Here is a 24,849-nt window from a genome sequence, read left to right on the forward strand (position 1 = left end):
TGCTTGGGAGGTGTCATCTCCTCTCAACCACGGTCAGGGCCCCTTGAGACCAGGCCCCAGGTGTAGGTTCCCGGCCCTGTCTTGAGCCCCGGCACGGCCTGGCTCTTCAGCCCCGGCGTGGACTGGCCGAGGCATAGATGAGCGGTCCGCTCAGGAACAACCTCATCAGCCTGACTTGTTCTTGATGGGACCACCCCATCCAGGCAGGGCTGACGGGGCCACCAGCCGACAAGGGTCAGACGGCGGAGGCCCCTTCTCCACAGTGTGTACACTGTCTCTGGGCTTCTTGGACCTCGATGGACATGTGAACCTTGTGCCTGCAGGCGTGCGAGCCCCACATCTGCCCCACTCCACAGTCCTGGCTTTGATGTGGGGGAGGGGCCCCGAGGGCAGGGACCAAGAGGACTTTGCACAGACCAGGTGTGGCGGCTCACGCCTGTCATCTTAGCGCTTGGAAGGCTGAAATGGGAGGATTGCTTGAGGCCAGGAGTTCAAGACCAGGCTGGTCAGCATAGCAAGACCCCATCTCTGTTTACTTATTTAAATTTATTTCCAAATTTTAAAAATGCAATAAAAAGAATGTATATTGGCTGGGTGTGGTGGCTCACGCCTGTAATCCCAGCACTATGGGAGGCCAAGGCGGGCGGAGCTGAGCTCCTGAGGTCAGGAGTTCGAGACCAGCCTGGCCAACATGATGAAACCTCTTCTCTACTCAAAGTACAAAAATTAGCTGGGTGTGGTGGCACATGCCTGTAATCCCAGCTACTCAGGAGGCTGAGGCAGGAGAATTGCTTGAACTTTGGAGGCGGAGGTTGTGGTGAGCTGAGATCACATCACTGTACTCTGGCCTGGGTGACAGAGTGAGACTCCGTCTCAAAAAAAAAAAGGCATATCTGGCTGGGATCAGTGGCTCCTGCCTGTAATCCCAGTGCTTTGGGTGGCTGAGGTGGGAGGATTGCTTGAGCCCAAGAGATTGAGGCTGCAGTGAGCCAGGATCTCACCACTTACAGTCCAGCCTAGGCGACAGAATCAGACCCTGTCTCAAAAACAAAAAATTAAAAAGGCTTATATGTTTTAGGTGACGGCCTAGCACTTGCTGGCCCGGCTCTGGGCCCCTGTCCCTGTGTGCTTCTCTTCCCGCTGGTGTGGTGGTGGCAGTCTGTGCCTGCTGTGGTTGCGCCGTGGTTCATTCCCCGGAGCGCAGAGCTGCCTAACCGGAGGAGAGGCGGCTTGACACCCCCAGTGTGTGCTGCTGCCTCCGCCCTCCTGACGCTGGCACATCTGCAGCCCCCGTTCCCTCCTTCTCCCTTAGAGCTGGGGGTTGCTGGGTTGTGTGCTGATGCTGTGAAACCGCGGCGGCTGGGAGACTGTCCTGACTGCAGGGGCTCCTTACTGCCTCTCCCACCCCACATCGAGTCTCAGTCCAGTCCTGCTCATGAGCCTTCCTGGGGTGCGGTGAGATTTCATCAGCCAGGTTGCTGCGTGTCTGTGTGGTGGTGACGCGGGGATAATTTGAGGTGGACGGGAGCCTTTCCAGACCTGCCAAGTCTTGGGCAGCCCTGTCTGAACAGTGAACACCACATAGGGACTTTAGACTCAAAATGAATTCTGGTTTCGGGGGCCACCAAGTGACGTCCATGGATGACACGTTGTGATGATCGTCCCCTCGTGGGGGCTCCACTGGGGGCCTGGTCTCACCCTGAGTGACCTTGGAGCATCGGATATGTGTGGAGACTTGTGGCCTCCCCTGTGGGTCTTCATGGCTGCATCCTTGTGGCCTCTGTCTCCGAGGCTGGCATGGCCTCCCGTGTGGCATCTGAGCGCTGTGTGGTATCTGATGGATCTCTCTGATCACAGGTGTGGGCCAGGTCGTGCTCCAGGTTGCCGCTGCCACCAACTGCAAACATCACTATGGCGTCGAGAAAGCAGACATCCCGGCCAAGTATGCGGAGGTGAGCAGGTCTGGGGGCCGGGGTGTGTTGGAGGCAGGGGACCATCAGAGAAAGTGATGCCCTGGGTGCCTCCACCCCACTGCTGTGGGACTTCCGAGTCTGGGCGGCGTTCTTTCCAGGCCCAAGACGTCTTAGCTGCCTGCAGGGTGTGCCTGTGAATAGGGTGCCCGCATGCTCTCATGGCCCATCACAGGCCGGCCCTCCAGGCCTGCCCAAGCGCTGCGGGGGCGTCTCTGAGCCTGTTTCACAGCACGTGCCACAAGCGAGGCGGGAGGTGCTCAGCTCCACCTCATGGCACAGCCCTCTGAGAAGTGGGGTGTTTTGGGTGGCCTGCCCAGGCGGGCGCATTGAGGCCCCGCTGCCCTGAGAGTTTGTAATGGGCGTTTGGTTTCTTTCCTTCCAGACCATGGACCGCGAGTTCAGGAAGTGGATGAAATGGTATGGAAAAAAGCATGCAGAATACACAGTGAGTGCCATCGCTCCGCCCTGGCTCCCATCGCCGGCCCCATCCCCGCTCCCACCCTCCTCTTAGCCCCTCCTTTCTTGCCAATGTTGGCACATGGCTTTTGGCACATGGCATGCCCCCTGGAGTCCCCTCTGGTTCTCATAGGGCTGCCTGGGCGTGGCCTCTGAGCCCGCAGCAGGTGCCTCTGTTGGCACTGTCCCTCCCATCCTCTGTGACATGGCTTCTGTTCCTCGGCAGCGTGCGGTGCACAGAGGCAGTTCAGGGAACGGGCTCGGGGCTCCACGGAACGGAGGCCTGTGGGACAGGCTGGGTTCTGGGCCGGCTGCAGCGTCCGTGGGGTGTCATCCCTCACCGGGGACAGCCTTGTTTGGACGGGTTCCTGGTCCTCAGCGCCGTGTTCTTCATGACAAGCCGGCAACCTCGGGGTGGGCAGTGTTCTCTCCCGCCCTGTCGTGATGCGGTCTGAAGTGCTCCTCCCATGTACCCTGTGGATGGCGCTGCGTGTGGATGGCGCCGCATGTGTCTGTCCCTGTGGGGTGTACACTCCCCTCGAAGGCTGAGTGGCAGTGGGATGGGAGTGGGCGTGGGAAGGGGATGCTCTTTAGGGAGCAGGAAGGACGGTTTTCCTGACCCAGGTCAGGTGATTACTGGGCCACAGCTTTCAGGAGTAGCTGCCGCTCCTGCATCCTCCCCGGACTCCTTCCCACCCCGTGCTAAGTCCTTAGACACCAGGCTCCACCCTGGTCCACACACAGGCCTGCAGAGCTGGGTCCTTCCTTGACCTGTGCTGTCCTCCTCCCAGTCCCAGCTGCCCAGGCACTCACCTGTGGTGGAGTCTGACGGCGCTTGGGGCCCATCGGCTCTGCCTCCCAGCAACGTCTCAGACCTGCGGACTCCATCCCCTCCCCGCCCCCGTGGGGTGTGGGCTCGGTGCTGGCGCAGCTGCTCCTGTGATGTGGATTGGAGGGTGGCTTGGGGTCTGGGGTGCAGGAAGGTGGGTGCTTCCTGTTCTAGACTTGGAGCCCCTGGAGTACAGCCCGCAGCCCCTTGAGTCCTGAGAGGCCTCCCTGACAAGGCGGACGGAGTGCTGGGCAGGGCGGTCGCCAGGTCACCACCTTGGGAGGACGATGGCTCAAGAGTCGCTAAGCTGCCCAGCAGAGCAGCTCAGGACGGAACATGGCAAGGCCAACTCGTGATCCCAGGTGCCTGCGGCAACACAGTTCCTGGGTGGAATCTGCACGTTTGAGAAGCAACAGAAACAAGATGTTCAGGGGTCCTATTGTCAGTCGACTCTCACAGTTCAGAGGAACCAATGAGGGACACAGGTGGCGTACAGTTCCCGTCCCCTCCTAGGCGGTACCTGCCCCTCACTGTCTCCTCAGCAGGGTGGGTGGAGGTGTGGCCAGGGCTGTCTGCCCGCCCGCCAGTCTGTCTGGAGCTCCCTGCCGAGGCGCCCTCTGTGGGCCTGTCAGTCGGGTCCTTCCTCAGATCGCTGTGAGGCCTCGGCATTCCTGGCATTGCCACGAGTGGGCGTGCATCCTGCCTAGCATGCATCCCTGGCCCCCAGCTCAGACCTCTCCACGCTATCCCACAGCACAGGTGAAGGCCAGAGTCAGGGTGGTGGGCCCCGATCCCTTGCCGGCTGGTTCTGCCCTGGGTGTCCTGGCTGTGGTGGTCTGAGCAGGTGAACCTAAGTGGTGACACAGATGCATGGTCCAGGCATGGCCATCTTCCCCTGCGAGGCCTGACATGGGCTGCAGTGGCAGGGACACCTGAGTCAGGCAGTGTCCTTCTTTGCATCCTCAGGGAGGGAGCTGCTGGCTGGAAACTTCTTTCGTTGTTGTTGTTGTTGTTGTTGTTGTTGTTGTTGTTGTTGTTGTTGTTTTGAGACGGAGTCTCGGTCTGTGGCCCAGGCTGGAGTGCAGTGGCCGGATCTCAGCTCACTGCAAGCTCTGCCTCCCGGGTTTACGCCATTCTCCTGCCTCAGCCTCTCGAGTAGCTGGGACTACAGGCGCCCGCCACCTCGCCCGGCTAGTTTTTTTTGTATTTTTTTAGTAGAGACGGGGTTTCACCATGTTAGCCAGGATGGTCTCGATCTCCTGACCTCGTGATCCGCCCGTCTCGGCCTCCCAAAGTGCTGGGATTACAGGCTTGAGCCACCGCGCCCGGCCTGTTGTTGTTTTTTAGAGGCAGGGTGTTGCTCTGTTCTCCAGGCTGGAGTGCGGTGGTGCAATCATAGCTCATTGCAGCCGTGAACTCCTGGGCTCAAGTGATCCTCCCACCTCAGCCTCCTGAGTGGCTGGGACTGCAGGCGTGCACCACCACGCATGGCTAATTAAAAAAATAATTTGAGCAAGGCACAGTGGCTCATGTCTGTAATCCCAGCACGTTGGGAGACTGAGGCGTGGATCAGATTGAGACTGAGGGGTGGATCGCCTGAGTTCAGGAGTTCAAGACCAGCCTGGCCAACATGGTGAAACCCCATCTCTGCTAAAAATACAAAACCTGGCTGGGCGTGGTGGTACGCACCTGTAATCCCAGCTACTTGAAGGGCTGAGGCAGGAGAATCACTTGAACCCAGGGGGCGGAGGCTACAGTGAGCTGAGATCGCACTCCTGCACTCAAGCCTGGGCGATAGAGCAAGACTTTGTCTCACACACACACACACACAAGTTGTAGCAACGGGGTTTCACAGTGTTGGCCAGGTTGGCTTAAACTCCTGTGTTCAAGCGATCCTCCTGCCTTGACCTGCTAAAGTGCTGGGATTACAGGCGTGAGGGTGCCCGGCTGCCCCCGTGTCTTTTTGAGGCTTGACAGCCCATTTCTTTTTATTGCTGAATAGTAGTACATTGTCTGGATGTGCCACAGTTAATTCACCCACTCGCCTGCTGAGGCCATCTCGGCTGCGTCCACAGTTTGGCAGTTAGGAGCACAGCTGCAGTAAAGGTCCGTGTGCAGGTTTCTATGTGGGTGCAGGAGCTCCACTCCTGTGGGTAGACACCAGGCAGCACGATTGCTGGATCGTCTGGAAAAACTGCCAGACTGCCTCGCAGTGAGTCTACACCATCCGTGTTACCTCCAGCGGTGAACAGGAGTTTCTGTTGCCCCGTGTCCTGGCCGGCACCTGGTGCTGTGAACATCTGGGGAGGCCATTGATGCTTTTTCTTCCCCTCATCTCCCGAGGCCTTGCTGCACACGAGCTCCTGGAGTTCTTATCGATTCCTTGTGGTTTTCTTTTTGTTTTTTTTTTTGAGATCAGAGTCTCGCTATGTTGCCCAGGCTGGAGTGCAGTGGCACGAGCTCAGCTCACTGCAACCTCCGCCTCCTGGGTTCAAGCGGTTCTCCCGCCTCAGCCTCCCGAGTAGCTGGGATGACAGGCGGCCACCACCACGCCCAGCTAATTTTTGTATTTTTAGTAGGGACAGGGTTACACCATGTTGGTCAGGCTGGCCTCAAATTCCTGACCTCATGATCCGATTGCCTCTGCCTCCCAAAGCGCTAGGATGACAGGCGTGAGCCACCGCGCTCGGCCTCCTTGGGGTTTTCTGCGTTGACACTTGTGTCGCCTACAGACATGGAGCTTTGCCTTTGCCTTCGCAGTCCCTGTCCCTTTCCTCTCCTTTTCCCGTCCTCTTGTACTGGCCGGCACGGGCATTTCCCATGCGATGTGAGTCATGGGGGCAAGATGGTTACCCTTTCCTGCCCTGCCCTGGTGGGCAGCTGAGCACCTGGCCATGGAGCACGGTGTTAGTGGTGGGCTTGTGTGGATGCTGTCCCTCGGGTGGAGGACGAGCCCGCAGTCCTGAGTGTGCGGCACGCGTTTTTTCGGTGCTGCTTCTAGTCAGCGCAGTGCCGTGGTTTCCATTCCTCACCCTGTTGCTGTGATGGGTTTCCAGTGTTGAATGTGTCCCCCTTGGTCGGCGTGCGATCCTGTTTGTCCGAAGCGGGATTCTGCTGGCTGATGGGCTGCTGAGGTGTTTTCTGCCGCGGTGGGGGCCGTGGTCTGCAGTGCTTCCTTGCGGCTGCACCTGTCTGGTTTGGTCTCTGGGTGGTGCTCCCTCGGCTTCTGTTCTGCTGGGTTTTGACCAGGACTTGCGCACCCAGGGCTGGGGGCCCAGCTCTCCTTCCCTTTCTTGTGGTGATTGTTCCCGAACGCCCTGCTCACAGTGGAAGCTGTGCAGTGTCCTGGGCCCTGGGTCCACTTGCACTCTGGCCGGAAGTTCCCACGTGGGTTCCTGGCTGTGGCAGGAGAGCCACACAGATCTCAGCACAGAGAATGGAAGCCCTCGCCGTGGTTTCCAGTGACAGCCAGGAGGGCGCCATGGTGCTTTCTTCCGCGTGGTCTGGCTGGGCTGAGCCTTGCTCAGGAGAGGGTGGCTGTCAGGTGCGGGGGCTGCCCCAGCACTGCTCCCCCTTCTGCCTCATCTCGTCCGCGTCAGGGTCAGCCCCCTGCTTCTAGGGCCTGGGTCCACAACACGGCCGAGCAGTGTGGTGTCTCCTATGGCGCAGGCGCTCCTGGCGTGGGGCTGTGTTCGTGGTCTGAATTCCGTGCGGGTTTAGGTGCTCACGGTCAGGCCAGTGGCTCCTGGGATGTGTCTGGTAGCACGATTTCGGGGAAAGGACGGCATTCCTCAGGGCATTGGTAACACGTGTCGGAAGGAACCTGCTGGTGGGAAGGCAGGTGTTGGTACCAGCCTCCACCTCTGGCATCTGTCCCGTTTCCAGCCAGCTCTGCTGCGGAGGGTGGTCAGAGAGGCTTCTACCCAACTGTCCCTTGCCCTTTCTGATGGGAACTTACATTCTGATGTTGGAGGAAACCCTCGGAGCAGCTCTGTGTGGCTTTGCCCGTGCTCTGCTTGGGAGACTTCAAGTCCTCCTGCCTGAAGCGGTGTCACCAGGGAGGCTTCCAGAGACCCAGACCCCCGGTTCCTATGATGCCAGGATTCCAGACTCCAGAGGGAAGCAGGGTTGCGCATAAACCATGGTGTTTGCAGGAACAGCTTTGACCCCAGAGCCTGCCCTGTCATGGAGCGCGGGGGACCCCAGGGTGGGTTCCCAGCCCCAGGCCTGCGATGCCAGTCCGGGTCTGCTGAGTGCTGCTCAGGACTTGGGATTTGAGTCATTTCCTGGGTGGCTTGTCCATGGGGAATGAGGGATGTTCACAGGGTCTGTCAGGTGTGGAGAGGGAGGAGATGGGTGTGGGGGCAGCCCAGCACCTGCAGAGGCTCAGGATGGCCTGCCTGTGCACCTCCCATCCCATCTCCTCCCCTCCTGGGAACTTCCCCTGGCCTTGGAGAGCAGAGGATATAGAGCTGCTCCTGGCCGGGGCGGGCGGCCCTGCCCTCTGGACCTGCATCTGGGTGGACGGGTGGCCCTGTCCTCCAGGCCGGGGGGGGGGGTGTCCCTGTCTCTCTCGCGCTGGGTAGGTGGGCCACCCTGTTGCTTGGGGCAGCGGCTTGCTTGTGGGACCTTCTCTGCTCAGGGACTCCCTCCCCATCCTGAGAGACACTCGGTGGGCACTGGGCCTGCGGCTGCTATGAAAGGAGTGTTGCGGGTCCTTCCTCGGCCCTTGGGGTGCAGGTGTGGGCTTCTTCGACCGTGACTCAGGTGCCCTGACCCCCAACTACTCCAGCTCCCAGCATGGATCCCCTTCCTGTCTGTGGATGGGCCTGTCCTGGACATTTCACAGAAATGGGATCACACACCGCGTGGCCTTTTGTGTCTGGTGTCGTCTCTCACTGAGCATGGCGTCCTCAGGGTGCACCTGCGCTGTGGCCTGGGTTGGAGCCCGGCTCCTGCTCCTGGCGGGGCCCTGCTTCCGCGCGCAGCCTCGCTGCGCTGTGTTGCTCTCTCATCTCATGGACGCTTGTCTGCTTCTACCTTTTGGCTCTGGTGAGTCGGGCTGGCTTTTGGAGGCATTTGTGTTGGGCTTTTGCGTGGGTGTGTTTCTTTCTCTGGGAATGGAGGCGGTGGTGGTTTTGAAGGATTTGAAAGGCAGGGTCTCAGTTATCCAGATGCTACTGCGTTGGGCAGCTAGGTTAATAAGAGGTGTTTTCTCCTGGACGGTGCTTGGTCTTGAGGTCTGGAGGTGGACTGGCGTCGGGCTGCAGCTGGCCTTGCTGTGAGCGTGGCGTGGAGCTGGGGGACAGCGCTGCTCTTAGCTCAGCAGTGCACAGGGGCGGACACCCCCAGGGACTGGTGGCTCAGCTTCGCTGTGTGCGTGTTTCTTGCGGTTGGTGAGGGAGGGACAGAGCTCGGCGCTAGGCTTTCCCGGTCTGGCCAAGTGTCGCTGCCTGCCGTGGAGGGTGCCCCCCAGCGTCCCGCCGCCTCTCTCAGGCCCTGCCTGGAGCCCAGCATGGTGGGGACTGCAGGCCCCGCCTCGGGGCGCCCCTGCTGGCCACTTCTGGTCCTGGGAGTGGCTGCAGCCCCTGATTTTGAGCTTAGATTTCTAGGAGACTACAGCATGGCTGGCAGGTGTGTGTTGGTGTGGCTGTGGTCCCCTTGGCTGGGCCTGGCCTCCCCAAGTGGATGCTGGAGCACGAGGACCTGTCCCGGCTTCTCAGGAGGTCCTGCCTGTTCTCTGCGCATCCCTCTCACCTGCCCTTCTGCCTGCAGCTCCCAGGGCTGCAGCCGGTGGGGCCTGGGCCTCCTCCTGCTCCTTCCCTGCAAGCGGAGCTGTGCTCATTTCATTCTTTCTTCACAGGGGCCGGGCGGGCTGGGGCTGCCAGGGAGGCTGGGGGTCCCCACTCATGCCTATTTTCTCTTTTCAGTTGGAGAGAGGCGATTTCCTCTCAGAAGAGTGGAGGGAGCGGATTGCCAACACGAGGTATGGCCGGCATGGGGCGTGCGGGGCATGTGGGGTATACGCTCACGGGCGGGCGGTGGCCATGGCATTGGGGTCCGGGAACGGCCCCTCACTCCTGTGCTGGCTGTGTCAGGAAAGAGGCCGATGGGGACAGGAAGGGCGCCTTTCCCTCACCCTGGGTCTCCTTCTGAGGGCGCGCAGAGGGGACATGCCCAGCAGATGTGCCCAGTAGAGCCCCTGTCAGCCCCTGCAGACCCTGCTGGCAGTGAGCCTGTTCCTGCTGCCCTAGCCGCTTGACTTTGGGACATTGTGGGCTCCTCTCGCCTGGGTTCCTGGGCCTCCTCCCCGCTCAGGCTTGGTCTGGGGGTCTTCCTGTCTCCGTGCATCCCTCCTGGAGTGGCTGGCACCCACACAGTGTGCACAATGAGGGCTGCTCGAGGGAGCGGCCCCTCCTGGTCCCAAGCCATCTCGGCACTGCCTGGGCTTGCCCCCTCCGCGCCGCCTCGCACCCAGGCCCAGGAGCTCAGGGCACTGTCCAGGTCCATCCCCACCGCCACGTGTTTGTCCTGGTGGCTACCGGCTCTGTGTGGCTGGGCTGGGCCCCTGTGCTCTCCACTGCCCAGCCTGGGTGTGGCCACGGTGCTCCAGCGTCTGCCAGGGACCCTGGGGGCCCAAGGCTCTTGTGAGAGCAGCCGGCGAGGTGGGGTCAGCAGCCGACTGGGCCCTGCTCCCCCAGTCCCGCTGTCCTCCCTGCTCCCCTCGTCCTCCCAGCATTCTTTGTCCTCGCGTCCCTTGTCCTCCCTGCATTCCTCGTCTTCCCCACATTCCTCGTCCTCCCCATGCACCTCGTCCTCCCTGCATTCCTCATTCTCCCTGCATTTCTCGTCCTCTCCATGTCCCTCGTTCTCCCTGCGTCCCTCATCCTCGCCGCACCTCTCATCTTCCCCGCACCCCTCCTTCTCTGCATTCCTCTTCTTCCCCAGGCCCCTTGTCCTCCCCGCACCCCTTGTCCTCCCTGCCCCCTCGCTCCTGCTGTCTTCCCTGTGCTTTTCTTCCTCTCAGGTGTGCTCATGGCTTATGGTTAAGTGTCCCCCATGGACAGGGTTTGGGGTACAAGTAGAAAATGGGGGTTTCTTTTCTCAAAAGGTTCCTAGGTTTGCTCTTCTGTGTGAACTTCTATTTGGGTTGGGGCACTGTGCCCACTGGCGGGTGTTCTGCCATCTGGAGGGAATCGTGCTGACCCTGTGGTATCCCCATCCCATGGGGTGGTGGTGGGAGCACAGGGAGACGTGCAGCGGTCAGGCTGTGATTGCTGTCTTGTAACAAACTCTTAAGAAGCCGAGAGGCCAGGCGCGGTGGCTCAAGCCTGTAATCCCAGCACTTTGGGAGGCCAAGACGGGCGGATCACAAGGTCAGGAGATCGAGACCATCCTGGCTAACACGGCGAAACCCTGTCTCTACTAAAAAAAAAAAAAAACTAGCCGGGCAAGGTGGCGGGCGCCTGTAGTCCCAGCTACTCGGGAGGCTGAGGCAGGAGAATGGTGTAAACACGGGAGGCGGAGCTTGCAGTGAGCCAAGATCCAGCCACTGCACTCCAGCCTGGGCGACAGAGCAAGACTCCATCTCAAAAAAAAAAAAAAAAAAAAAAAAAGAAGCCGAGAGATTTCCTGGCATCCCGTTGACATCTGGGCTTGGCGCAGGCTCTCGCAGTTCCTCTCTAGGAGCTGCCAGCCTCGCTGCCTTGTTGGGTAGCCCCAGCCCTGGGCTCAGCCTGCTCTGGCTCTGGGCACAGCGTACAGATCTTGACCAGGAGGGGCTCCTCCCACAGGTTGCCTGCTGACCGTGGGGCCTTGCACTCTGGCCTCAGCCTGTTTTCCCTTTCCTGTGTCTCACCCATGATGGCGGGAGCTTTGGAGGTGGCATCATGGAGCTTGCTTCTCTGAACACCCAGTTACCCAGGTCTTTCTGGCTCATGCCGCTCAGCCGCCTTGGCCACCTGAGCTCAGCCAGCCTCACCTCTAGCCTCCCTAAGTCAGTCCTGAGTGGGGAAACACAGGCGGCCCCAGGACCCTCATTTGAGGATGGTGGCCTGGGAAAGCTGTGCGGGGCCTGCATGGGAGCCTCCGGTTTCCTGCTCCTTGCCAGGGTGTCTGAAACGCTGCCAAGGGCGCCTCACCTGGGGCCTGTTGTTTGCGGTCTCTGCGGCGGTGGAGCGGGAGCCTCTGCTTGGTGCCCCTGTGGCAGTCCAGCCCCGTGCTGGGCTTCTGTTTGTGGCCACCTGCCTTCTTCCCTCGGCCTGTGGGTCCTTCACGGCTGCTGCTCCTGCATTGTGTGGGCTGCTTGTGAACCTTCCCAGATCACTGGACTCCAAGATTCACGATAAGGGACTTGGCCACAAAGCCTGCCCCCTCTGTTTTTGGCCCCACTCAGAAGAGGCCACAGTTGCCTTTTCCCTGCACCTGAAACCCACCGTGTGTGTGTGGCTGTGTGGGCTTGGCCCTGGAGGTGGCGGGCGGGTGTGGGCAGGGCCTGGCACCGACAGCAGCGGTTGTTGGCTCTGCCGGGTGGCTGTGCCCGTGAGACGAGCCTTCATGGCACTGAACTGGAGTATTGTTTTGCAGTGTTATATTTGTGAATAATTTTGCCTTTGGTCCTGAGGTGGATCACCAGCTGAAGGAGCGGTTTGCAAACATGAAGGAAGGTAAGGCGCCCTCCTCACCGGTCTGTGCTGGTGTGACGTGATTGAGGAAGGGCGGCCGGGAGGTCCCCGCAAGTTGTCCTGCAGAAGGCAGCTCAGACTTGGGGTCCTTAATCCCCTAGGAGCCAGGCGGTCTTCCTTCGTGCTTTTTTTTCTTTTTTTATTGAGACAGTTTTGCTCTGTCTCCCAGGCTGGAGTGCGGTGGCCCAATCTCTGCTCACTGCAACTTCCGCCTCCTGGGTTCAAGCGATTCTTCTGCCTCAGTCTCCCGAGTAGCTGGGACTACAGGTCCGTGCCACCATGCCCAGCTAATTTTTGTTTTTATTTTATTTTATTTATTTTTTTGAGATAGAGTCTTGCTCTGTCCCCCAGGCTAGAGTGCAGTGGTGTGATCTCAGCTCACTGCAACCTCTGCCTTCTAGGTTCAAGCCATTCTCCTGCCTCAGCCTCCCAAGTAGCTGGGACTACAGGCACGTGCCACCATGTCCGGCTAATTTTTGTACTCTTAATAGGGACGGGGTTTCACCATGTTGGCCAGGTTGGTCTTGAACTCCAGACCTCTGGTGATCTGCCTGCCTTGGCCTCCCAACATTTTGGGATTGCAGGCGTGAGTGCCGCGCCTGGCCCTGGACCCTTCTTGCGTCGAGCCTGCAGCTGATCACTCAGGGCCGAGAGTCCCCTTTGTTTTTGGCCTGAACCCATGGACCGCGGTGTCCAGAATGAGCAGGAGTGGGGCTCTCAGCTGTTTTGTTTTCTCCCTCCAGAGAAAGGACGCCAGGCCCATGCAGGGCCCTTGACGCTGTTTTCTGAACCCCAAGCCCTGGCGTAGTTTCAGGAGCGGATAACTCAACCCATCACATCCATTCCAGCCCTGCAGTGGAGGGTGGGGCCCAGATCACAGCCTGCGGAGTGCCCCTCCCCAAACATGGAGACTGGCTGTGCCATTGTCCCCCAGCCCCGCCAGCCCTCCAGCAGGACGCAGGGCAGGTTTGGGGTCTTCCTTGAGGGGATGATGCTGCCTGCCTTCCTAGGCTCTCCATCAAGCCTTGCAGCCAGCACCACCTCGCCTGTGTACTGGCGGATGTGGCTTCCAAAGCCACAGCTAGACTCAGAGACAGGTGCTCTGGAGGTACCCCTCTCCCCCCCGACTGCTTCCCACCTGTCCTTTCTAGGGAGGCCTCCAGAGGCTAGGGGAGAACCGGGGTGGGCTCTTCAGGCCTCGCAAACAAAACCCAGAGGGTCTGCAGCTGCCTTCAGCACCAACTCCCCACAACCATGGGGGTTTGGAGGGTGCTTGTGTGCATGTGTCTGTGTGTGTGTGTCTGTGTCTCTGCATGCTGTATCTCTTGTGTGTGTGCCCGTGTGCCTGCGTGTCTGCTTGCGTGTCTCTGTGTGCGTGCCTGTGTCTGCATGTCTGTGCCTGTGTGCATGCCTGTGTGTGCGTGCCCATGTGCCTCCTTGTCTATGTATGTGTTTGCTTGTTTGTTTCTGTGTGTGCATGTATGCCTGCGTGTCTCTGTGCATCTGTGTGCCTTGCGAGTTTATTTGATACCTGTGTGTGTGTGTTTGTGTGCGTGTGGCAATGGTGTTTCTGAATTATCTTAGAACCACATGAGGACACCATGCTTCCCTGCCCAGTCACCCCCACACCTCAGCAGCACTCCAGGCCTCCCTGCACTCTGTGGCCGCATGCAGGAAGGCAGTAGTGGCTGCAGGCAACTCCTGTCACCCTCTCCGTGGTCCCCGTACCTGCTAGAACGCCTCTTCTGGCTGTTTCTCACTAGCTTTCTCTGCATGCTCAGACGTGGTGGCTGGGTCAGGGTACTGCAGTGGCGTCTCCTGTCCAGTCCCTCCCTGTTTTGAAGGGAGTGGCCAGCAGCACTGATTCTAGGGACCCTGATGGTCCCAGATGGTCCCGTGAGCATCTGTCAACCTAGCTCTGCAGCCATTAGACGTGGCCCTGCTCATGTTTGAGGTCCTCTCGTAGGGATACTGGCCTAACCCGTGTGCCCGGCCTGGCCCCAGAACCGCCCTTCCTGCTCCTCCTGAGGGGAGTGGTGTGTAGAATGCCAGGCCTGGGCTGGCACGGCATCTGGGGGAGGAGAGCTGGGATGGCAGGGTGTGCGTGTGTTTAAATGGATCCATTTTGACTTACTTTTTTTTGTTTTTGAGACGGAGTCTCGCTCTGTCGCCCAGGCTGGAGTGCAGTGGCGCGATCTCGGCTCACTGCAAGCTCCGCCTCCCGGGTTCACGCCATTTTCCTGCCTCAGCCTCCCAAGTAGCTGGGACTACAGGCGTCTGTCACCACGCCTGGCTAATTTTTTTGTATTTTTAGTAGAGATGGGGTTTCACTGTGTTAGCCAGGATGGTCTTGATCTCCTGACCTCGTGATCTGCCCTCCTTGGCCTCCCAAAGTGCTGGGATTACAGGTGTGAGCCACCGCACCTGGCCAGCGTAGTGGGTTTTGAAGAAACTGTCTTACACATGATGGCTGGCCTTGCCTTCCTCATTTAACAGGAAATCCCGGGAATCATGCTGGACAGCGCAAGCTCCTTTCCTGGCACATCTTGGCAGCAGTGGCTGCTCAGGGCTCTTCCGCAGCCGCGTCCCCCGGTGGGCTGAGTTGCTCCTCTTTTGGGAGGTTCCTGTGCAGAGCCCATTTCACGCAGGGATGCCCTGGCTCAGGGTCTGAGCTGCTTCAATTTTGTGAGGACTTGAGAACTTTTTTTCTTTTTTGGGGGCTGTAGGGGGTTGAGTCTCGCTCTATCATTCAGGCAAGGAGTATAGTAGCTGTATCTTGGCTCACTGCAACCTCCGCCTCCCAAGTTCAAGCAATTCTTCTGGCTCAGCCTCCCGATGAGCTGGGATTACAGGCATGCACTACCACACCTGGCTAATTTTTGTATTTTTTTAGTAGAGACAGGGTTTTACCCTGTTGGCCAGGCTGGTCTGGAGCTCCTGGCCTCAGGTGATCCACCTGCCTTGGCCTCTCAAAGTGCTGGGGTTACAGGCATGAGCCACCACACCCCGCCGAGAACATTTTTTTTTTTTTTTGAGACGGAGTCTCGCTCTGTCGCCCAGGCTGGAGTGCAGTGGCTGGATCTCAGCTCACTGCAAGCTCTGCCTCCCAGGTTTATGCCATTCTCCTGCCTCAGCCTCCCGAGTAGCTGGGACTACAGGCGCCCGCCACCTCGCCCGGCTAGTTTTTTGTGTTTTTTTTAGTAGAGACGGGGTTTCACCATGTTAGCCAGGATGGTCTCGATCTCCTGACCTCGTGATCCGCCCGTCTCGGTTTCCCAAAGTGCTGGGATTACAGGCTTGAGCCACCGCGCCTGGCCGAACATTTTTTAAGAAACGTTATTTGTAGGAGGTTGGGCACAGTGGGTCACGCCTGTAATCCCAGCACTTTGGGAGGCCGAGGCAGGTGGATCACCTGAGGCCAGGAGCTCCAGACCAGCCTGGCCAGCAGGGTGAATGAAGCCTGTTCTCTACTAAAAATGCAAAAATTAGCCAGGTGTGGTGGTGCGTACCTGTAATCCCAGCTACTCAGGAGTCTGAGGCAGGAGAATCGCTTGAACCAGGGAGGCAGAGGCTGCAGTGAGCCGAGAGGCTCTGTCACAAAAAAAAATAAAAGTTACTTGTAGGATAGGCTTAGCCTTGGAAGGTGTAGGCAGGTGGACAGGACTCGGAGCCCAGCGTGTGTGTGTTCCGTGTCGTCGCTCCTTCTCTGTCACCTTGAGTGGTGTCTGCGCTTCTGTTTCCTCTCCCCTGTGTGGCAGTAAGCAGTGTCTGTGTTTCAGGTGGCAGAATCGTGTCCTCGAAACCCTTTGCACCTCTGAACTTCAGAATAAACAGTAGAAACTTGAGTGGTAAGAAACTTTCAGCGTTGTTACTGATTCACACGGGTAATTTTAACCGTCTGACATGCGCTATTCCTAGGTTCCTCCCCCTTGGCCCTGTGGAAATTGGGGCTGGATCCTTCTCTGGGGTGGGGCTGTCCTGGGCACTGCAGGGTGCTGAGCCATGTCCCTGGCATCCACCCATTCCCTGCCAGGAGCTCCCCTGGTCATGACAACCACACACGTCCCTAGAGAGCACTGTGTGCCCTGGAGGCAGCATCACTCCTTGGGGAGACCCTGGCTTTGAGGGGAGACGTGAAGGATTTACGGGACTCTTGTGGACAGGGACAGGCCCGCAATGGGAAGGAGCTGGCCCCTCCTGCGCCCCCTGCCTGCCTCGCTGTGCTGCGTGCTCTGTCGGCTCCCAGCCATGCTGGGCAGCACAGTCTCCTCTGAGGGGCTTCCCTGAGGAGCACCCACCTGGGAGGTGCCTGTGTTGCTGGGTGCTGGCTGTTCTTGCAGCCACGATCTAAGTTGCTTCCAGATCTTCTCCCCTCCTTTTCCACCTAGCTGGGTTTGTGGCTGTTGTTCTGAGGTTGGAGGGCCCCAGACCAGGTGCTGTGGAATGGTTCATCTCCCTGGGACGGCCTCTGTGGGCCGCTGTGGCCTGACTCGGTGTGGGGGAAGAGGGAGGACGTGTAGCTCAGGCTTCTGTCCCCACACCTGCCCTTGGGTGGGTGAGGTCGGCATGGAGGGGCTGCGGGCAGACGTGGGCCCGGGCCTCACCTGTGGCTCCCACAGACATCGGCACCATCATGCGCGTGGTGGAGCTGTCGCCCCTGAAGGGCTCGGTGTCGTGGACAGGGAAGCCAGTCTCCTACTACCTGCACACTATCGACCGCACCATAGTGAGTATCTTGTTGTGCCTTTCACCCCGCCCACGTCACACCTCCCGCCTTTCTCACGCGGCCTCTGAGACCCTCCCCCAGAGCCCTGAATGCACCCCCCCGCTCCCCCCATGGCTCAGGCCCAACTCCTCAAGGCCCCCTCTGCACTGCTTGCTCGACGGGACCCACCAGGGTCCTCCCAGGCGCTGGGTGCGTCCTGGGTGAGGGCTGAGCGCTGTCTCCCCTTCTCTGCGCTCAGCCCTGGGGTGGGGCGGGGCCATCAGCGTGATGTGTGACCGTAAGGGTCCTGGCTGCCATATCCAGAGGCCCCTGTGAACAGGAGTCCCACATCCCTGTTCCCTGCTTCCTCCATGTGAGAGGGTCCTGAGCAGGGAGACGCCAGGGTCCACGGGTGGGGTCTGGGATGCTTCTTCCCTCCCTGTGTTCCCCAGGGTCCTCTGACACTGCCCTGGGCCAGTGTGCAGCTTGCCTGCCTCCCAGGGTGCTTCCCCCACAGCCCCTTGGCACGGGTATCCCGAGCCACCTGGCGTGTGGGCAGCGCTGGGCCTCCAGGGCTGGGAGGCTTCCCCGGTCTCTTTCCCATCCTTTGCTTGGGCAGTCTGTTCTTGTTACTGAGGTAGCGGTGGTTTTCCTCACGGTGGTGCTGGTGTGTCCAGACCCTCACTGTCCGGTGCTCGGAGCCTTCACTGGAGCCTTCCTGGGGAGCACTGGTGCGGACTGGGGGCCAACAGCCCTAGTCAGACTCACCCCGCCCCTCCCACTGCTCCCCCGAGGGCCCTGGGACGAGAGGCATGGTGAGCTGACGCTGAGGCTCTCGGGGCTTGGCCTACCGTGTGGCCCCCACCCCCATGCAGTACTGCTGCTTCAGCTGCCCTGGCACTGATGCCCTTGGCGCGGCCCCTCCCCTCCTCCTCTGAGGCGGGCGCGGTGCTTCTGTGCAGAAAGCCCTTCCTCTTCCAGAAGCAGGGACACATCCCAGGGCCCTGTGTCTATTCTGAAGGCTTAAACCAGCTCTGCCCACCCGTCGCGTGCTGGTGAATTGAGGGTGATGTCTGGCCACAGCTGGGTTAGTCACATCTGTGTTTGCGGCTGGGTGGCTCCAGCTGCACGCCTGGTGTCCCCAGATACCAGAACGGCCTCCCCCGCCACTCTCCAGGGAGCGGATGTTATCTGGGTGTCCAGGCAAATCTGAACAGAGATTGGGACTCCCTTCTAATAAGGGTTCTCTTTCTTCATTTTAGCTTGAAAACTATTTTTCTAGTCTGAAAAACCCAAAACTCAGGGTAAGTGTGTGTGTTTTCTTCTGGGTTAATAACATGCATGCACTGACGTGGGGAGACGCAGAGCCGTGCGCAGCCGGGTTCAGGAGCCGTGACTGGAGCATAGCCCTGCTGCCCCTCAGGGCCCAGCCCAGTGGTCTTTCCCGCCTCCTTCCTGCTCCGCCCTGCTGTCATTCCTGGTCCTCTCCCTACCCTTTCCTCCCTGTCCTCCCGCTCCTCCTCTCCTCTCCCAGCCCTTCTCTCTCACCATTCAGTCTCTCTCTTCCACCCTGCCTCTCCCTTTCTCTCTCTCTCCCATCCACTCTCTTGTCTCTTTCTCTCTATACTTTGCCTTGTCTTCGATGGTTTGGCCTGGGCCATCCTTCTTGTTAATACCCATTTCTGGGGAGGTGGCTTGGGTTAGTTTTGGTGATGGGGTAAGTTGCACTGAAGGGCTGGGTGGGTGAACAGCTTGTGCATCACTGCCAGGTGCCCACTCTTGAGGTCTGAGTGGCCAAACCTGCACTTGTCCCACCCTTAGTGCAGAGTGCAGCTCCTGGGCCCCCGCCGCCGTGCACGCTTTGCATTGTCGGAGGCAGGGCTGTCCCCTCCGCTCCCACCTTAAAGCCGCGGTAGGAAAGCCTGGCTCGGGAGCCGCAGTGGCCGCCCTGCTCACTGGTGCTGCTGCAGTCTCAGACTTGCCTGCTTACTTGCCACCAAAGCTGAGACGATGTTTGTCCAGGCGTCCTTTCCTTTTGGAGCGTCAGACGAGACCAGTGTGCAGAGAGCCCCATTCAGGAAGGGCTGTCACTGCCTGGATTTGTAGCTGGGCCTGGGCTCCAACCTGGCCTCAGAGTATGGTAACCCTCGGGAGCCCTCTGTCCTTCCCCCCATGCTTAGGGGGATGTGGGTCTTCCCTGGAGAGCAGGGAACAGCCTGTGATGGCCGGTGCCCCCTGTGTTCTTCCTATGGGTCGCGCCCTCCGCCAATCCTCACATCAGAGAACTTGCGCACGGTGTCCCGCGTGTGGGCCTCATTGCCTTTCGAAGAGAGGAGAGAGGGTAGGGGAGGCTGTGGACTGTGGCTTCTAGGTCCTGCTGCCCGAGGGGCTTCTCGTCTCCTGTCTTGGATGTGGTTCTTCTCTCCGTGGCTCACAGTCTGGCTTCTTACTGATGGGCGGCTGTGATCGTGGGAGTGGCTGTGAATGCCGTCATCCGTGCCCATGGGTCACATCCTGGCCCGCGGGACCCCAAGCAGCCCACTGCTGTCTCTGGGCCTCAGTTTCCTGATGGGTGCCACAGAGGACTTGCAGTGGACAGAGTTGGGCCTGTGGCCCCCTCGAGTCTGAGCTCCGTGTGCCTCTCGGTGTAAGAGGGCTGTGGGCAGCACTGGGGCTCCCTGTGGCTCAACCTGCTCTCCTTCCAGGAGGAACAGGAGGCAGCCCGGCGCCGCCAGCAGCGCGAGAGCAAGAGCAACGCGGCCACGCCCACCAAGGGCCCCGAGGGCAAGCTGGCCGGCCCCACTGACGCCCCCATGGTAAGGCCCGGCCTGGCTCCTGCTGCTGGAGGGCACCCGCCCACTGCCCAGGACACCCCGTGGGCGGGAGGCTCGGCGCCCATCCCTGTTCTTCCTTTGTGTCCTCCAGGACTCTGGTGCTGAGGAAGAGAAGGCAGGAGCAGCCACCGTGAAGAAGCCGTCTCCCTCCAAAGCCCGCAAGAAGAAGCTCAACAAGAAGGGGAGGAAGATGGCTGGCCGCAAGCGCGGGCGCCCCAAGAAGATGAGCACTGCGAACCCCGAGCGGAAGCCCAAGAAGAACCAAACTGCACTGGATGTCCTGCACGCTCAGACCGTGTCTCAGACGGCAGCCTCCTCGCCCCAGGGTGAGTCACCCCTACGCCACGGCCCTGTTCTCCCTGAGTGCAGATGCCTGGGGGGTCGTCTGCTGGGACACCGCCCTCCTGAGCCCCAGGTGTTCAGGGTGTCCCAGGAGCCTCTCTGGTGTGGCTGTGCCTTCAGGGTGGCCCCGTCCTAAGGGGTTGCTGGGCGTCTGCCCTGTGCTGATGCCCTGCCCACCGCTCTCACCCAGATGCCTACAGGTCCCCTCACAGCCCGTTCTACCAGCTACCTCCGAGCGTGCAGCGGCACTCCCCCAACCCGCTGCTGGTGGCGCCCACCCCGCCCGCGTTGCAGAAGCTGCTAGGTGAGCTTCACGCGAGGGGTCGGCGGAGGGTGCTGGGCTTGGGATCCCAGGAGGGCCATGGGTTGTGAGTCTGACCTCGCGCCAGTGACCCCCTCATGCTGGACCCCACTGAAGTCACCCAGGGTCGGAGTCTGCCTGCTGCCAGGGTCAGTAGAGGCTTAGATGCAGCCCATGGGTTGTCTGAGGTCTTACCCAGGAGACGCTAGGTGACACTTGGGACATCTGCGGTTGTCATAACTTTGGGGTGCTGCTGGTACGGGGTAGGTGCAGGCCAGGGATGCTCCTCAGGGCCCTGCAGTGCCCACGATGTCCCCACGCAGTGAACGCTCGGCTGTGCAGGGGTCAGAGGGCCTGAGTGCTCTAAGAGCCTGGGGGGTGTGGTGTGGGCCCCGCCGGGCTCTGCTGAGCTCCTGCCTAATGAGCGCCTGACATCTGCCGAGGCCTGGGGCTCATTCTCAGGGGCCGCTCCCTCCTCGTCCCTCTCATCCCCAGCTGTTCTCTTCTCACGGGTATTCCGTCTCTCTTCCCAGAGTCTTTCAAGATCCAGTACCTGCAGTTCCTGGCATACACAAAGACCCCCCAGTACAAGGCCAGCCTACAGGAGCTGCTGGGCCAGGAGAAGGTGGGTCCTGGCCCCCTTGTCATTCCTTCTTCCCGCACAGAGGCAGGTCGGTTCCTGTTCCTGGGGATCTGTCCCCTGTGGCAGAGGCCCTGGAGTGCAGACCTGAGTGAGCTCCCTCCTCCTCTCACCTGCTGCGAGAAATAAACCTACCTATTTAAACCCAAAGAATGGACTGAGAGACCCGGAGAACAGCAAAAATGAGACTTTTAATCATGGTTTTGCAAGACCTGGTGTCCGATAGGCACACACAGCTCAATTTTAACAAGCAGCTTACCCCCTAGTGCACAGGTCCCTCCCCTGGTTCCTCAAAGGCTGAGCGCTATGCCCGGACATTGCCTCTTGGCTGCTCGGCAGGGGCTGTAGGTGTTTTCTTTTTCTTTTTCTTCTTTTTTTTTTGAGACAGAGTCTCGCTCTGTCGCCCAGGCTGGAGTGCAGTGTGGAGTGCAGTGGCGCAATCTCGGTTCACTGCAAGCTCTGCCTCCCGGGTTCACGCCATTCTCCTGCCCCAGCCTCCCCAGTAGCTGGGACTACAGGCGCCCGCCACCACGCCCGGCTAATTTTTTGTATTTTTAGTAGAGACGGGGTTTCACCGTGTTAGCCAGGATGATCTCGATCTCCTGACCTCGTGAGCCACTGCGCCCCACCGTAGGTGTTTTCTTTAGGGTTGTCCTGTGCATTTTGTGCATTGCAATCCCAGTCAGCTCAGGGGCTTTTCAAGTATTTGACTTATGACCTAAGTAGCTGGGCAGGCTGATAAGAACAGACAAAGCGAGCTATTTTGCAGACTAGTAAACCTTCATCTTAGACTAAACTTCTTTGATTTGGGTGAGGGCAACTAGGTGGGGGGAAGGGGAGGCGGGGAGGTTGACAAGCAGGCATCAGCGATCCAGACAGGGGCCTAGTACCTGCTGTCTCTTCTGTAGTTTGCTGACCTAAGCTGATTCAAGGTACTTTGTCCTGAAAATGGACCACTGTATACATGATTTCCTTCACCTGAGATCCCGGCTGTGGGGCCCCGCCCATCCCACTCTGGGAGCCTCAGAGGACCTGCCTCAGTGGGGAGTTAGGCCTGGGCTATGGGGTGGAAGTTCTGGTGGCCCAGAGATAACTCCAGAAGCCACTGGAGCCACAAGGTTGGTGGTCCCTGAGCCCTGGTTCGCATTTTTGGACTTTGGTTTTGCTTTAAAAAAAAAAAAAATGCTTGTAGCGTGCTTTGAGCATACGCACATACATTGCTCCCTGTGTAGCTGACAGCACACCTGGGCCGGGGCCCCGTTCTCTGCTGGTGTCTGGAGGTTGTCCTGTGTCAATGGCTCCTGGGCGCTTTCCTTGGAGGTGGGCCTCCGGACGCTGAGTTTTTGCTGTTATGCTGCAGAAGGCTTCCTTGCAGATCCATGTGAAAAGTCCATTCCCTGGTATTGCCTTGGGATAAACTCCTCAGCGTCAGCCGCCCTCTGCGTGGCTGGGGGCGCTGCCCTGGCTGAGCCCGGGTTGGGTGGCAGGCGCCATCCCTCCAGCTGCAGAGAGTTCTTTGCAGTGAACCTGTCGCAGAGCTGGTCCCCTCCCGCCGTGACCTGAGTGTTTCTCGCCATCTCAGTCCGGTGTGGGTCCCCTCACACATGTCTGTCCTTGAGCGCGTCTGCGAGAAGTGTGAGTGGCAGGGCGTGGGCCCTCCCTGTGGGCCCTCAGTCACCTGCCCTGTCTGTCCTGCAGGAGAAGAACACCCAGCTCCTGGGCGCGGCTCAGCAGCTCCTCAGCCACTGCCAGGCCCAGAAGGAGGAGATCAGGAGGCTGTTCCAGCAAAAATTGGATGAGGTAGTGGACCCCAGAGGGCAGGTGGCAGCTGGGGCGCAGCCTGGGGTGGCCCACATCCGTTGGTACGGCTTCCTGTTTGGGCCTCTGTCCGGCTGTGTCCCAGGGGCTGGGCTGCAGGGTTGGTCATGCCTGGGGGCTTACTTCACCTTGGAGGCCACCAACATGACCTCTGCCCCACCCCATGTCCCCAGCTGGGCGTGAAGGCGCTGACCTACAACGACCTGATTCAGGCGCAGAAGGAGATCTCCGCCCACAACCAGCAGCTGCGGGAGCAGTCGGAGCAGCTGGAGCAGGACAACCGTGCGCTGCGCAGCCAGAGCTTGCAGCTGGTGGGTGCCACAGCGCAGGGACAGGGACATAGAGGGAACCAGAGGGGCCCTGCCTGGGTGGGTGTGTCCTCTCTGCAGGCGGGAGGCTCTGGAAGGCTCGCCTCTCTCGCGGGGTTTGTTTGGAGACGAATCACACCACCTGTGAAAGCTTGTCGACCGCATCCTATCAGGCAGGCCCAGGCCCTCGGCTGGATGGTTTCTCAGCGGCCCTAGGTGTCAGGGAGCCGCACTGTTGCATGCTCAAGGTGTGGGGTCATGGGAGCATCCCCATGTCATCGTGTGGGTGCTGGAGCTGCCTCATCTGTCCGTGGTGGGCCCTAGTCTCCGCTTGTTCTGCGTCCTCAGCCTGCTGTTCCAGAAACGGGATCTGTGCCCTAAGCACACAGGCTGTTGGCTGAGGCGGGTCCAGGGAACCCTGCCCTGAGGGTGTGGAGTGTGCCAGGCAGGCAGCCAGCCAGTCGCAACTGTCCCATCCCTGTCCCCTCAGCTCAAGGCTCGCTGTGAGGAGCTGCAGCTAGACTGGGCCACGCTGTCCCTGGAGAAGCTGCTGAAGGAGAAGCAGGCCCTGAAGAGCCAGATCTCGGAGAAGCAGAGGCACTGCCTGGAGCTGCAGGTGGGCTGCGCGCGAGGCTGCACTCCATGGTGTCCAAGCCTCTCCCTTCAGCCTCCCTGTGACAGTGTTGAGGCCTGGGGTGGTTGCGGTTGCAGCAGCCTAGGAAGAAGGTGGAGGAGGACAGTTGGGTGGAGGCTTGTGGAACCTGTCTTGGGCCGCAGGCTGGCCGTGTGGATGGCTCCACCTCACTCTGGCCCTAAGCTCTTGGGGGCATCTCAGGCTTGCTTGGCTGAATCCGCAGCGCTAACCCAGGATTTCCTGATTTCATGGCTGCCTCCTTGCAAATCGCTTCTGTAGCAGTCCTAGGGGAGAATTTGCTCATTAGAAAAATAGCTGGATCAGTGCAGGGGTTCATGAACGCCTGTAATCCCAGCACCTTGGGAGGCCGAGGTGGGCAGATCACCTGAGGCTAGGAGTTGGAGACCAGCCTGGCCAACACAGTGGGACCCTGTCTCTACCAAAAATATAAAAATAGCTGGGTGTGGTGGTGCGTGCCTGTAGTCCCAGATCCCAGGGAGGCTGAGGCAGGAGGATTATTTGAGCCCTGGAGGTGGAGGCTGCAGCAAGCCAAGATTGCACCACTGCACTCCAGCCTGGGCGACAGAGCCAGGCCCGTCTGAAAGATAAAATAGCTCGTACTTTCTGACACTGCGAAACGCATTTGTGGAGGCCAAGTAAAGGAAGTGTGGAGCAGGGTGTGCGATGGGAAGGTGCTCTCCTCCCTCCTCCCGGGCAGGGGCAGGTGCTGGTGGGCGGTGCCCACAGCTGCTGTGCAGCCTAGAAAGCAGCAGGTGATAGGCTTTGTTCCCAGAGCCCTGTCCCGTCAAGGCTGTGCCCGCCTCTGGCCTTACGTGTCCCCAGTGTGGTTTCACTGTTGATGGACCTAGTGCCCTGTCACCGGACCTCCGTTGCCCTTTCAAATTACTGCACCAAGCCTGCTGCAAGGCTGTCCCTGGAGGTAGGCGCCCATGGGCGGCTGGCGGACGTCGGGAAGCGCCACCCACGTGCTGCCAAGCCGCTTCCTCACGTGGCCCAGGCGAGTCTCACTAGCATATGTGAGAGAAACGGAAGTCGCTGACCTCGTTACCACAGCCAAGCCCCAGGGTCTGCCTGGAGTAGAGGCCTCGGGAAGAGCGTATTTGGGTTCTGACCATTTTTGTCATAACCTTTTTTCTGTAATAAAGAAACAAAATGTGTTCGTTAAAAGAAAGGAAAGCAGGTAAACAGAACAGATAAACCAAAAGGAAAAAGCCCCTCTGAGCCTTAGCACCGGGGAAGCTGCCACGCCCGACTGGCGTGCCCCTCCACAGGAGGGTGCTTTACACTTGGGGTGTTTTACACTT

General features: G+C 59.6%; 1 protein-coding gene across 1 annotated transcript in view; it reads left to right on the forward strand.

Annotated features, from left to right (window-relative positions):
• DOT1L (DOT1 like histone lysine methyltransferase) overlaps positions 1-24,849 on the forward strand; it is a 70,697-nt gene that overhangs the window by 29,979 nt on the left and 15,869 nt on the right. The window contains 14 exon segments of the mRNA XM_017874877.1: positions 1,858-1,952; positions 2,356-2,418; positions 9,189-9,244; positions 11,845-11,924; positions 15,722-15,790; positions 16,562-16,668; positions 17,910-17,951; positions 19,353-19,463; positions 19,573-19,807; positions 20,014-20,127; positions 20,658-20,749; positions 22,463-22,564; positions 22,756-22,893; positions 23,381-23,506. Of these exon segments, the coding sequence (XP_017730366.1) occupies positions 1,858-1,952; positions 2,356-2,418; positions 9,189-9,244; positions 11,845-11,924; positions 15,722-15,790; positions 16,562-16,668; positions 17,910-17,951; positions 19,353-19,463; positions 19,573-19,807; positions 20,014-20,127; positions 20,658-20,749; positions 22,463-22,564; positions 22,756-22,893; positions 23,381-23,506 (1,430 nt within the window).

Source organism: Rhinopithecus bieti, unplaced genomic scaffold, assembly GCF_001698545.2.
Source record: "Rhinopithecus bieti isolate Rb0 unplaced genomic scaffold, ASM169854v2 scaffold_9769, whole genome shotgun sequence".
Lineage (NCBI taxonomy): Eukaryota > Metazoa > Chordata > Mammalia > Primates > Cercopithecidae > Rhinopithecus > Rhinopithecus bieti.